We start from the raw sequence: 14,639 nt of genomic DNA, 5'->3' as shown, positions 1-14,639 counted from the left end.
ACTACCCCTCTCGTCTCTCGTCCCTACGGACTTCACACCTCAAAACTAATAACTCTTTTTTTTAAAAAAAAAACTTTTAATGTTTTGCTAGGCTTTTAAATTATGGTTCTTGGTTTCCATTTTTTTTGAAACTAATGATTGGGAGAAAATCAGTTGATGGTTCATTTTGCATCGGTCCCCTTGTCAAAATTACCCTCTAATTACCCCCTGATTTAAGAGTACGGTGCTAATTGTCTATGGGGGACAAAACGACGTAAGATTAGGGGGGGCAATGGGGGTAAAGTGGCGAAATTTTAGTTTCTACCCCAAAAAAGATTTTAAAAAATTAGGGTGTAAATTTAGGGGGATAAAACGATGTAGGATTTGGGGGATGGGGAGAAAGCGGGATTCGTTTTAACCCCCACCCCAGTTCCTCCTACTCTTGTATCGTTTTAACCCCTTACCCCCTACTCTTGTATCGTTTAACCCCCATTACCCCCTACTCTTACATCATTATCCCCCAAAATTATCAGCCTGCTCTTGCACCATTTTACCTGCACCCCTCCCCCCCCCCTCATTACGCCCCCCTTCCTCTACCGCCCCAAAAAGATTTTTAGAGGAATTGGATAACAATTCCAACAATTAGCCCCCCTAATCTTACAATTCTGTTGGAGTAAAAATTCGACACGGGTCTTTCAGTAGTTGCCGGTATTCTACGGCTGTGTTTTGAAAACGCAAAACATTTGTATGAAATTTTTGACTTTTAGGGAAGAACATTCACGAACAATCTTTCCATTACTTGAATAACTTCAAATAGCTTAATCTGAAGGGACAAAAACTGGAGGGACAAACATTCAACGCAAAAAAGTCCGGACATAAACACACGAAAATCTGGCACAAAAATTTGGCGAACCTGGTGAAGAAAATCTGGGGAACGCACGAAAGTCTGGACACAAATGCATAAATTTTTGGCGAACGCAAAAAGTCTGAACGTGAACGCATAAATGTCTGTTAAATGCACGAAAGTCTGATCATGAACGCACGAAAATCTGGTGAACGCGCGATAGTCAGGACTTGAACGCACGAAGTTCTGTTGAACGCACGCAATTCTGGACGTGAACGCATGAAAATCTGGTGAACGCACGAAATTCTGGACAGGGGCACGCAAAAATCTGGCGAACACAGGAAAGTTTGGACAGAGGCGCATTCCGTCTGTTACCGTCTGGACATACTTGCTTCCGTCTGGGACCTCAGCCTGGGCTGTCGTCTGAAAAACAAGATAATCTAATAATATCTAATCGCATTAGGTCTCTGAGCAACTCTGCTAGCGCTTTAAATAGTTCTTAGTGCACAAGGGGGAGGATTTTTATGATTTAAAGGCAATATTCGACCGCAAACTCTTCCCTTGTTTTACCGCTCTGTTACCGTGCAATGTTTGTCTTTCAAGGCTTAAATCCTTGTGTGTAATACAGCTAAAATCAAATGCAATCCCTGAGTTGTTAAAAGCAATTCGTCCGACAGCACTCGGATTCATTGTTGTAAATGTTTTTTGTTGTGCAGCCTGCTCGGGTCGAGGAAAAAACGGAAAAATATGTAAGATAAGCGGTGAAAAGTTTTTTTTTCACCGCAAGTTTTGTACTTAATTTTGCGGTGAAACGCGGTGATATTATGTAAGTTAATTGGAAACAAAAGTTTATAAGACGCCATAGACTTAAAATGGGAATCCAATTTGATTAGACCGTCTCAGGCCGAATTGGCATCAAAGAATGACAATTAACTGTACCGCATATGTATGTTATTTGCAATCTCAAGTACGCGTGCCATATAAGCAAATAATCTTTTAATATTTTTTCTGTTGTTAAGCAACCATCACCCCCCTCTCATTTTTATCACTAACTTATAACAGTCGACCTCCTTCTGAGATCCTTACTCCGCTCACCACCTCTCCAAACCCCACAATTCTAGCTTTTCCTAAACCCAAGCTGGCGAAGCCAGCCTGTCAAGAGTTAATTGAGGGCGATTGAACCGACGTTAGCTGGTTATATCTGAAGAAGGCAGCTTTGCTTGAAATCAATACCAGGAACATGAATACTGTTAAATTTGTAGAGATTTAACGAACTTAAAAGTAACAAATTGGGCAAAGTATTTCTGATCAGGCTCCGTCTTCCCCGTTTCGGTTTGGCCTGGCACCTTGCTCTAAGTCAATGAAACTCTTGCTTGTGATAAACTCTAGTATGACACCCCGACAATTAAAGTTGACACAATCGTTTCATACCCGATATCGGTTGACCACGATCATTTCTTAAGTGACAAGTAGTGCGTACCGTATCACCTTAGAACATAGAAAAATTTCAGAATCATCGGAACAAAGCAAGTTGGACGGACAAAATGACCTGCAATGCTTTTGAATTTCTACCAAAAAGATTATTTGCTAAATTTTCCCAGGTCGGCAGAGAATGCGGTTGAAAAGGAGGGTGGGAAGCTAGCAGGAGTGGAGCACTCGTGTGTTGTAAAATACTTTGGATACATGCAAGATGAGACCATCTGGGTCATCATGGAGTTCTGTTCCAAGGGAAGTCTCCTAGAGATACTCAAAACACAGGTGTCCTTTTCAAAAATATCGTCCTCTAAGTCCAGACCGGAAGGCTAGCTTTGTAAGATCTTGAAATTGTCTTTCAAAATGTTATCTTACAAGATATGTTAAAGTGTTCAATATTGGAGTTTTCTATCGTTTCATGCAGGAAACATTCAGGGAAAAGCTGCTCAATTTTAATTCTGCAAATTTAAAAAAATACTTTAATTCAAGAACTTTATACCAGTCGGTTAGTAAAATATAAAATTTATTCTGCTCCATTTTTCCATTAAAAGTGAAATATTATGCCTTACTGCAAACATTCTTGAGTTCGATTTAAATTAATTTTGTTATAATTTTGCAAAACTATATAATAATTAAGACTGAGAAGGAACAGCTTAATGTATATTAATTATGCGTAATCGGAGGGAGGGTTAGACACAAACGGATAAGATACAATTTCTCTTTAAGTTAAGCCATCAGAGACACTTTTAAACGTATTGATAATCAAGTCAGACAAGGCGGCTCGGTAATGTGCGATGGCACATAAGGTTCCGACCCCGCCCATCCACAATTTTGGCATAATTGTCTACCAAATGAGGAACAGATAGAAAAACCCAGAAAATTTTTTATGCGAATCCCAAAAAAGTCCAAGTCTTTTTCAAAAAATTCTGTATGAATGATAAGATAGCCTCCAAAGCAAATAACTCAGTGGAGTAAAAATTGATGCATTAGATTGCTGTAATATGCCAATATTAAAAAAGCGAGTCAAGATGAACAGCAAAATCAAACAACAACAACAACAACAAACATTAATTACATCAAAAAATTTATGTCCCTCTTAAAAACTAAATTTAATAAAAAAGTCAACATACCGTCAGAGAAACCTAAAACTTAACAAAAATAACTTATAAATCACCAGAAAACATATGCGACCAGTCCATAAAAAGGTTTGGTAACAATTATACAAAAAAGAACAAAAAAAGTAAAGTAAAAAAGTTAACTTATTTTTTGAAATAGTTATCTACAAAGTAATAAATACCATTATGAATCAATTAATATTACCACAAATTTACGATTACCACTGTTTCTATAGAAGGGCATTAGGACCTGTCCTTATTCATTTTTTAAAGCGGCTAAAAAGAACAACAAAAAAACAAACAAAATTTCAATTGAAACTTGCCAGAAAACGCTGTCAAAACCGTCAAGCCATATTTTGGCCCTCAAAATATGTTCAAATGCGCCTTCTTCAAATAGCTATAATGTATTACGTGGCCATTCTTTAGTAGGACTAAGTAACAAGTAGACAAAAAAGCGAAGTGCTAAAGTAATACTTTTAATTTTTTTTTGCGAAACAAAATTACATTCAATGTCATGAAAGGCATTAATTACAAAAAGAACTATTTGAATAGGGTCGTTTGTTCATGAAAAAGAAGCCCTCAAGACCTGCAATTATCCAGAATATTTCTTGCATCTACAAAAAGAACGTCAAATGTGACAAAAATCAAATTAATTTACTTTTTTTTGTGAAAAACCGGTGTCGAAGCCAGTAAGGTCATAACAAATTCTTTAAAAAAAGATTTTGGGACACCAATCCCTTTTATTCCCTTGACACCCATAATGTCATATTTGACCTGTAATTCACTAACGAGATTAGGTAACAAAAAGAAACATAAAAAGAACAAAATTGCGAAATTGAAAAGTTTTTTTTTTAATTTTGGAAAACGATTGTTTTCAAAGTCATGAAAGCCATCAGCTTTCTACTAATATCAGAATATCTGTTCTTCTATTTTGCCATGAAAAGCCAATGAAAGCTATCACTATACAGGAAATTTCATACGACCGAAATGACAAAGTTTAAATGACAGTTAGACAAAATTTAAAAAATTCAATTGATTTCTTCAAGAAAGAGGCGTCGAGGCCGTTAAAACGATGATAGATATCTTTCACAACTTTAATATGTGCTTTATTCTAAACGCAAATAATGTGACATGAGAACTGTGATAATGTGATAATGTGACAAAATTGGAAAACGTGAAAAACTGGCAAATATCAAAACAAATAAAAGTCTGAAATCTTGTAGTATCAAAGCCAGAAAACAGTAACTTCAGGCTTAAAACTGCAACCGAGAAAAAATGTTAAATCAGTAGAAAGAAGAAGCATTCTTCTTTTGCTGAAACTAAGCTGGAAGTTGAACAAATTAAGAAAAAAATAGAGGAAAAGTTAATTAAGCCATTATTTTTTTATTGAAAAGTCAATTACTTTTAAAAAAAGAAACGACCATAAACTTTCAAGTAAAAAACTAAATGCATTAGCTTTGAGCTGCTTAGTAAGCAAATTGGTTGGACCTATCACTCCTGAGCTTTGATTTGATATGTTCTGTTCTTTATTATTAAAAAAAGGTCTTTTTTTTTAAAAAAAAGACCGACTGAAAACAACCCGATTTTTTTTGGATTGTAACAGTCCAAGAATGGTCCGAAACTATCCCTGCTAATGCTTACTGTCCGTTAGGAACAATTGATTTTTCGAATGTTGTAGATATAGATAATTTGTTAGTTGAAAACTCAAAATAAATTCTGCATTTTTGATAATCAACGAGTAAAGTTAGCAAAAAAGGCAAATTTTTAACTACAGAGCACTCTCAGAGGACTCTGAAGTAGAAATAGCCCCCCCTGAGTCTACAAAGATTGTATGAGTGTTTTTTGGGGTGTACTGTCGGCAAATTTAATCAAAGTGGACTAAAGTAGCTTATTTCGTGCTGTTTTTGATGAAAAAGGCTAAATTTTGAAATGTTTATCCAGATTTTTTGACCAGAAAAATTAAATTAAAACAATCAACAATGCTTGTTCATCTTCAAAAATAAAATAAACGACACTATTCTTAAAATTTATAGCAAATTTTAGCAAAACTGACGAAAATTTAGGCAAAAATTCCGGAATATGTGAATAAAAACAACGTGAATTCACTCCACTTTTCTCAGAAGTTTAAACCTCGATAACTCCCTGTAGAAAACGAAAATTAAAAAAATCTTTTTAATTCCATATTCTACGCTGGACGAGCTTTCTAATGATACCAGTCTCAACTCTCTACGATGAATATATCGATCGGCGAAAATTCACGGAACAAAAAAAAACCCATTTGAGTATATAGTTCCTCCCCCCTCAAGAGGGTCGGAACAATAATTCATAATGTAACAGCCAAAAGTACAGTACCCGCAAAGCCATGTGATACGCGATATATAAAACTAACAGAACCAAACATGTGCTCAAGCAAACCCAGTAAAAAGAACAGAGTGGAAATTTTGACAAATTGGGCAAAACTCATACAGCCAGAAAAAACTGAGCACTGAACACAATTTTCAAAACTGAGGCTAAATTCAAGCCATAGTGATCAAAGGAATCTTAATTTTGCAAGAATCTTGCAAGAATTTGTGCAAGACATTACATAATTCATCAATATATCTAACATCTTGTGAGACTTGGAATATGCTGATCTTTATAAGGAGCCTGTACACTGCTAGAAAAATTTATTAGAAATTTTTAAAAATTTACAGAAAGGTAAGTATCATATTAATATTTTGGCCTGTAATACTCTTAATGATATAGATCGTACCATAATGTGGGTCTAGGAAATAAACCCCCACGCAAAAAACCAACTTAACTTTACACAGGAAAAAAATCCCACGGAAATAAAACCCCATTTTAAAATAGAATTTCGGTCGTAATAATTTGTTTGGTTGTGATAGTTTCATATCAAGTCCCGCGGGCCGCTGAGGCATGGCCAAACGCGCTAAATGCGCAGCTCTTTAATAGTAAAGTGAGGGTTTATTTAATTGAGGGTCCATTTAAGTGAGGGTTCCTATCTAAAATGAAATGGGGTTTTTTCCGTGGGCTTTTTTTACCGCAACCGATGTATGTTTTGCATTTGGGTATAAATATGCATATGTATAAGCTAAAATCGGAAATTTATCGTTCACGAAATCAATTTGAACCTAAAAAAGCAGCGCGTCATTTTTGTCACCAGCACCCACCTCCTGACAAACTGGCCACTTGGCTGACCCAAGCGGGAAGTGGGATGGCCCAGTTGGAGACAGAGGGCATCATCCATCGCAATCTTAGGTGTAGAAGTCTGTTGATAGCAGAAGATGACAAGTGCAAGCTGTCGGATTACGGATGGGGTACCAAGGAGGACATACAAAAAAGTACGGTATCAGTTTTGAAACATGAGACCTAGACCCCCCCTCACACACACACACACACACACACACACACACACACACACACACACACACACACACACACACACACACCACACCACACCACACCACACCACACCACACACACACACACACACACACACACACACTTTTACAACATAATTGTCATATATCATTAGCTCATCGCCCCGACTTACCAAAAATATACATTAACCGGGGCTATAATATTTCATATAAAAGCCCACGGAGCCGTTTCGTGACAAAAAAACACAATGTAATTATTATACCCAGGTCTAGGTACAGACTTGTGAAAATAAAAAGCCCGGCTTATTTGAGCTATGAAAAGACTTTACCTCGACTTTAAGACACGCTGGACTTTTAGTCGGACTCAGATTTTTCACAAAAGATTTTAGCTGGACAAAAATTTTTTTACAAGACTTTAGATCGATCCAAAATTAAAACTGGAATTTAGCTCGACCCAATGTAGCAAAAAAGACTTTAGCTACCCTAGTGACCGAGATATAGGAATACTTGCAAGAATCTTGGAAGAAATCTTGAAAGTAATTGCATACGAGTATCAAGTTACTTGCAAGATTCTTGCCAGATTTTCTATTCACTGCAAAAATCTCGCAAGTTTCTCGATTCATAAGCTCGAGAAAAAGGGCGACCAGATCTAAAGTGGTTTTTTGAAGCCGAAAAATTGACTTAGCTTTTGCATGAGCCTTTTCAGCTTCTTTGACATCTAGAGTCGGTGCATTACTGAGGTTCATAAGAAGCGCGCCTGATCTGACCGCCAAAAAAAGACCCTATACAAATAAGACTGATGCGCGAAGGGTTCATAAGGACGGGGAGTTATTGACTCATAAATGACCAGCATGATTCATAAAAGATTTTCTTGCTCGACTCATAAAAAGACCGTTATGAACTTAAGTTGGCCTATGAACAGATCCTGGCGCGACCAATGAAAATACTGTGCTTGACTTTATTTGGCTTGTGAACAGATGCTGGCTCGAGCCAAGAAAAGACCGTGCTTCAGTTTATTTGGCTTATGACCAGACCCTGGCGTAACCCATAAAAAGACCTTGCTCGACTTTACTTGGCTATGAAAAGACTTAGCTTGACCCATAAAAAGACTTTCCCTCGACATTAACGAAGGGCTGGTCTGAGTATTTATAGTCAAAAAACAATTATAAAGTCTTATGACAAGTCGAAGTCTAAACTTGAAACCTGGGTTTGGCCATGCTTTTATGACGCATATTAATAAAATTCAGGAAAATTGACCTGAACCTGGTTCAGGTTATTGGAAGTTCAAGTGAAATTCGGGCGCAAAGGCACATGAACCACACCTGAAATGAAGTTCGTGTAAATTTTTACCTGAAAGGTGTAGTTACCTGAAAAAATTTATGTTGCATTCAGCATTCAGAAAAATAAGAACAACAAACTTTCATCAAAAAACTAAAATAAGACCAAATAAAATTACAAATTCTAGGGGAAACCGCAACAACTTTATCAAACAATGGCCGGCCCTTTTTTTACTTTTCCCAATTATACGTTCAAGTTTAATATAGATTTTCCCACTTTTCGGCCCTGCTGTTTTCTCTGGCCCTTCGTTCAGCTCGCGTTTTTTGAAGCGTGTTAGACTCAGCGTCCTATTTGTTTTAATTGGAGCTGATTTTTTATCCCATATAAGCTTTTCTTCAAAAGCTTGTCCATCGAAATAAAGCTCGTTTGTTATGTATAAGTAAGTGTTTCCGAAGTGGTGGACCCGAATGGACCTCAAAATTAGGATCACAACAGAATATTTATGAATCCTTTCCAACCGTTTTTTAAGTTTTGCAAAATTATGGTTAAGTTTAGTATAAGATTTTCCCATTCTTCAGCCCTACTGTTTTTCTGACTCAAACAAACTGTTTTTGACCTAATCATAGTTTCAGAGGAGCTCACAGTAAAGAAGTTTCAAAATAACAGTTTGAAGAAGCATTAAACTTTTGATATCTGAGCAACAGGAAACATTAATTTTAAACTGAATCTCTTTGAATCTAATTAATCTTTCTTTCTTATGTTTTTAATCACAAAATCTTTTTCTTGCATAAAATACAGCGCTAGATTTCTGTTCACGCAGATCTTTGCCTGAAAATTCAGGTCAAGTTTGGGTAGAATTGACTGAACTGTACAAATTACCTAAACCGTTCATGTATATTTTTCAGCTAAATTTCAGCTAATTTCAGTTAAAAGTTCAGGGAGTGATACTTGAATTTCTTAAGAAAATATTCGGTAATTGTCAGGTGGTTTCAGGTGTAGTTCAGTTGAGAGGAAACTTACTGAACTGTTCAGGTAAGTTCAGGTGTTTTTGCAATTAAGTTTACCTGACCTTTTTGGCGTGTTTGCATTATAGATGCCATTAACATTATTCTTCTTTATATAGCAAAAACACCAGCTTATTTTTTGCAAACAGGCATTAGTGAGAAGCAAACAAAAATTGTTTTATTTCATCCATTCGTATAACAAATTAGTAGACCAGAATAAAAAATTAGGCAATGGTTTTCAGACCAAAGTAACGAGCGAAAACCAATTATTGCATCTAAAGGTATAAAAAGTTAGAAGCTATAAAAAGTTACGAAAGAAGCTACTTTGAAAAAAATGAAAAACCAAAACTCTAAATGTTTTTCGCCAAGGTGTAACTCATTAGTATAGTGGAGATCATAATCAAAATCTCACTACCTTCTCGTGATTAACAAGTAAGGAGGCTCTATAAATTGCGTTGGCACATAATTTTCCGACCCCACTCAACTTCGTTTTTCATTCAATTGTATTCCAAATGAGAATAAAAGACCCAATATAAATTTAAAAAAAACTTAACAGAGGGCCGATGATACCTGTCATTAAGAAGAATAGGCGAAAAAACAAACAACAAAAATTTAAAAAGAAAACGACAACAAGAATTACGTACAACGAAAACTCAATCTCTGTAATTTTTTTTGAAAAACTCTCACTAACAAAATCTAAACAACAGCAAATTAAAAAAATCAAAACCAATTAACGTTCCGTTTCGAAGACAACATATAGGACCGGTCTACCTGAGCAAATTTAACAATCAGACAAAAACGAGAATGGCAAAATTGATAAAACTTTAATGCTGAATGAAAAAAATTACTTCAAAATCATGGAAGCCATTAGCTATCAGCTGCAGTGTCATTCAACAGCTTCTTTTATTACTTAAAATGAAATCATTTAGACCTGTCATTATCCATAATGCAATCCGACTACAAAAGGAACCAATACAATCAGAAATAAAAAAAAATCTATTCAATTTTCAAGAAAACAATATAAACGGCTATAGAATCCTAATCTATTTACGAAAAAAGGAAAAGGAATCAAAAATCTACTCTTAACGCCATTAGAACGATATGAGAAATGTCATGATTTTGCCATTAATGTTATGATCAGAGAAGGCAGCAAAACAGAACGCCAAAAGGCATTTAATAGAGACAACAGAAAAGAATACTGCATTCTAATTCGTTTGACAGAGAACGCGACCTCTCTTTTTGCTGAGACTACGCTCAAAGGCGACAGGGAAAAAATGAAAGTAGCAAAAAAAAACAAAAATTTGTTTGGAAGTCCTATAGAAGTCAGAACCAAAATTTTTCAAAAAAAAGACAAATTACCTTGTTACTGCATGAGGAACCAATTGGACAAAATTGACGAATTGGACAAAATTGGACACAAGTGAAAACGAGTACCAAATAAAAACAACGAAAACAGACAGAACTCAAATTTTCACATTCAGTTTTAGGCAAACAGTTTTGAAACGAAAAGAATAAGAAGTTTTTACTCAGATTATCATGTGTGACCATTGGCCTTCACTTGTGCGTAAAGTAGACTAAAAAATAAGTTTGAGATCGGTTAATAAAAAAATCGAAAAAATATTTTTCTTCTTTCAATCTTAACAGCCATTAGCTGTCTACTCCAAGCACTAGATAAGATCAATGAATGCTCGTTAACAAGCTTATTGAAATTTAAGATATAGAGTTCATGCCATAGGACTACAAAAAAATTGCAAAATTTCAAAAAGAAATTCAAAATTTCAAACAATATTATGAAAACTTAGAGTAGAAGCCAAAACAAACATGAGCAATTCCTAGAAAACTGATTTTTTGTCCAATGAGGTTCATGCGACTGTTAATGAAGTTCGTCATTAACGAAATCTTAGCATGAAAAATGAATAGTCTATAAGTGACTTTAAAAAACAAAAAATGCAAAAAGTTTGCTAAAAAACAGCTCTCTAATAGAGTTTGGGTTTTTTTTATAGTAAACTTACCCATGAGACCAGAACTAGCATTTTTGTTGCATTTCGTCTATTAGAATGCAATGTTGTTTTTTTAGCGTGAAACGTAATGCTAAATAATTTGAACAAAAATTAGGCTAAAAATGCCAAATGCCCTGTGTTCACACAAAATTTTAAACCTCGATAACTCCTCGCACAAAAGGAAATTCAAAAAAATCTTGAATTTCGAATTCTACATTGGACGAGCTTTTTAATGATACCACTCACATTTCTCTTCGATGAATATATCGATCGGCCAAAATTGTCTGAACAAAAAAACCCATTTGAGTATATAGTTCCTCCCCCCACAAGTTGGGTCGGAACAAAAAGTTTCTCTTTTCAATTTGGAAATAAAAATAATAACATTGATAGCTGTCCAGCTTTATCAAACCATCCCCAAGTGAAATCAAGGGACACACATAAAAAAGTACAAAGTTGAAGAACTTTTCCTGAGAATGGTCAGATTTGATATGTATAACAAATGAGACTGAATGATCAGCGATTGAATGATCAAAGAGAACACTTTGCAGCTGAACTGGTTTTTGCGACAAGTTTGCAATATAAGTGATCATTCAGTTAGAACCACAATAACACTAATTTCTTCGGCTGCAATCCGTATGGATACTTATACACGCAAATTTTTGCAATTTTAACCCCAAAATCTCATGGACATTTAAACGGAAATTCAGGTACTCTTTATCAGAAAAATTCACATGAAAACTCTTGAATCCCTTTGCTAGAATAGAGAATCGAGAGATTTTTTTTAAAAAGTTACGTTTATGTCGATTTAACGCCTGTCACTTTTCTACAATCAGTCCTGCTATGATATCTGACATATTACATGATATTTTTAATGAGATCTCATTTGAGCAAAGTTTAGAGTTCGCTCAGTACAACTTTACTACATTATTATTAATGCGTTCTTCCAGAAATGAAACAAACTTAATCTACGATTGTAGATAATCGTTATGTAACCGATTCTTGGTATTCATTTTGTATTAAGAAACGCCAGTACTCTGAAAAATTTATGCTATTCAAAATAATTGCAATGAGTAACTTCTGCTTTGGGTTTTTTACTTGACTTTCAAGTCCACACTTTCGTGCATTCACGTCCAAACTTTCATGTGTTCATGTCCAGATTTTCGTGCGTTCATTCGTGATTTCAGACCATGTACTTTTGAACGCACGGCACCCCCTTCATGCGTTGATTTTGGTCTGGACATATCCGGCTTCGGTCTGGGACCTCACCCTGGATGGGATTGCAAAAGTCACAGGTATTTTCTTAGGCAGAGATCAAAATTAAACAATCTGAGACTATAACAACATTAGGAGGCGCAAACGTTTTATGCCCACTACCAGAGACGAGATGTCAACGCTACAAAACGCAAAATTTTAAAATATTGGCGATGAATGCGTTGAATATTCGCTTGAGCGATCTACGCGATCTACGCTTGAGCGTACACTTATCATATTTTTGCGCTCTTAAGCGTAGATCGTACAAAAGTTTGCGTTGAATTTAGCGTTGATCTTACATAATGTTGCGTTGAAATTGGCGTAAATCTTACATAAATTTGCGATGAAATTAGTTTAGATCTTGTGCAATTTTATTTTGATTTTAGCGTAGATCTTTTGAAAAAAAAACTCAGGTTGCAATTATGCGTTTCCAGGTATTCGACATCCTGTGAAATGGACAGCTCCCGAAGTGTACGCACAACAGATCTACACTAGCAAGAGCGACATTTGGTCGTTTGGAGTGGTTATTTGGGAAGTCTTCTCGTATGGAAAGGAACCCTACGACAACATCAGACCCAATGACATATTCGTTGCAGTCTTTCAGGTACACCCAGTCTATGTAATAAATCCTTGACAAAAGATGGCCATTGTGACGTGATATAGAGGAATTTTGTCAAGGCTGGTCGAATTTGTAAAAAAGATATGGTCCGTATTTTAGATCCCCAAACCCTGAAACTGCAAACCCTGAAACCTGAAACTGCAAATTACGCTTAAAACTGCAAATCTTGCAAACAAAAAGTTACCACATTAGTTGTTAAAAGATGCGGATGCATTGGGATGATAAATTTCAACGGTATTCACCGCAATTGTTACAATAGTTTTCGACAAATCCCCGACCCCGAGTATCTGTCATAGAACGGTAGCTATTTTTAGGATGGCGAACGGCTTTCTACGCCACCAGATAGCAAGACTCCCTGGTCTCAAATCATGCCAGAGTGCTTCCACTTGAACCCTGAGAAGAGACCAACCTTCGTGAGCATCCGGGAACAAACTGGTGGTGAAAAAGAAGAACCTGTCGGCAGTACAGTACAAGGGGCTTCAAAAATCTCCGGATCGAAGGGGGTTTCGGGTTCACGTGGAGTGTCTGCGGGCGGTTCAGCGGCTGCTGGAGGATCAAATTTTCTCTCTGAATCACGTGATGGTCCGGCTAAACCTTCTGGATCTGGGGGAGGTTCAACCTTTTTATCGGGATCCCGTGGTGGTTCTGCTGCACCTGGTGGATCAGCAACAGCCGAAAGCGATCTTGCAGGTTCCAAAGGCGGTTCAGCAGCCGCTGGAGGATCTGCAGCTGCTGGGACCTTCCTCTCTGGAGCTAAAAGTGGATCTGCGGCACCTGGGGGTTCTGGGACTGCTGGAACCTACCTCGCTGGATCTAAAAGTGGTTCTGCAGCACCTGGGGGTTCTGGGACTGCTGGAACCTACCTCACTGGTTCTAAAAGTGGTTCTGCAGCACCTGGGGGTTCTGCGACTGCTGGAACCTATCTCGCAGGATCTAAAAGTGGTTCTGCAGCACCTGGGGGTTCTGGGACTGCTGGAACCTACCTCGCTGGTTCTAAAAGTGGTTCAGCAGCACCTGGGGGTTCTGCGACTGCTGGAACTTACCTCGCTGGATCTAAAAGTGGTTCTGCAGCACCTGGGGGTTCTGGGACTGCTGGAACCTACCTCGCTGGTTCTAAAAGTGGTTCAGCAGCACCTGGGGGTTCTGCGACTGCCGGAACTTACCTTGCTGGGTCTAAAAGTGGTTCTGCAGCACCTGGGGGCTCGGCAGCTGCAGGAACTTTTCTCTCTGGATCTAAAGGTGCATCAAATGGTGCGTCTCTTGGTGGAGGTCCTGGTGGTTCAACCGACCTCTCAGGGTCTCGCGACCCTTCGGAGTCTAAAGTATCCGATTCGAAAAAGTCCGCTGAAAAGTAAAACTCAAAGAAATTAACAGAAAAATTTGCATGGGAGATAAAACCTTTCAGTGCATACACAACCAAAAATTATACGCTGATTTGTATGATAGATTGTCGATAAGAATAATTATATATCAAAGTCATAAATTGCTCTCGAACGAAATCACAAATAAATACGGTGTTCCTTTGAGTTATCGCAACTTTTGTTCTTTTTTAAAAAATTTTGGACTGAGATTTGCGTCTTTTACAAACGAACTAAGAGTGATCTAAATGGCTAACTTTTTTAAGCACCTGAACTCAATTGGCTGCAGCTTACACTTGAAAGTCACAATTGAAAAATGGCACAAATTTGGCTGTATT

The 14,639-nt window shown here is 36.9% G+C and overlaps 1 protein-coding gene across 2 annotated transcripts in view; it reads left to right on the top strand.

Moving 5' to 3' along the window:
* The window catches only part of LOC142351497 (uncharacterized), a 35,911-nt gene extending 21,486 nt beyond the window's left edge, over positions 1–14,425 (top strand). For both annotated transcript variants that reach the window (XM_075403545.1, XM_075403544.1), the window contains exons 7-10: positions 2,425–2,581; positions 6,575–6,752; positions 12,759–12,928; positions 13,258–14,425. In XM_075403545.1, coding sequence (XP_075259660.1) covers positions 2,425–2,581; positions 6,575–6,752; positions 12,759–12,928; positions 13,258–14,298 — 1,546 coding nt within the window. In that variant the 3' untranslated portion in view covers positions 14,299–14,425. The remainder of the gene's footprint in view (positions 1–2,424; positions 2,582–6,574; positions 6,753–12,758; positions 12,929–13,257) is intronic.
* The last annotated feature ends 214 nt before the right edge of the window (positions 14,426–14,639 follow it).

This window comes from Convolutriloba macropyga, chromosome 13 (genome assembly GCF_964194025.1).
Source record: "Convolutriloba macropyga chromosome 13, txConMacr16.3, whole genome shotgun sequence".
Classification (NCBI taxonomy): domain Eukaryota; kingdom Metazoa; phylum Xenacoelomorpha; order Acoela; family Convolutidae; genus Convolutriloba; species Convolutriloba macropyga.
The sequence above is the reverse complement of the archived record's forward strand: the minus strand, read 5'-3'. Positions and strand labels throughout refer to the sequence as shown.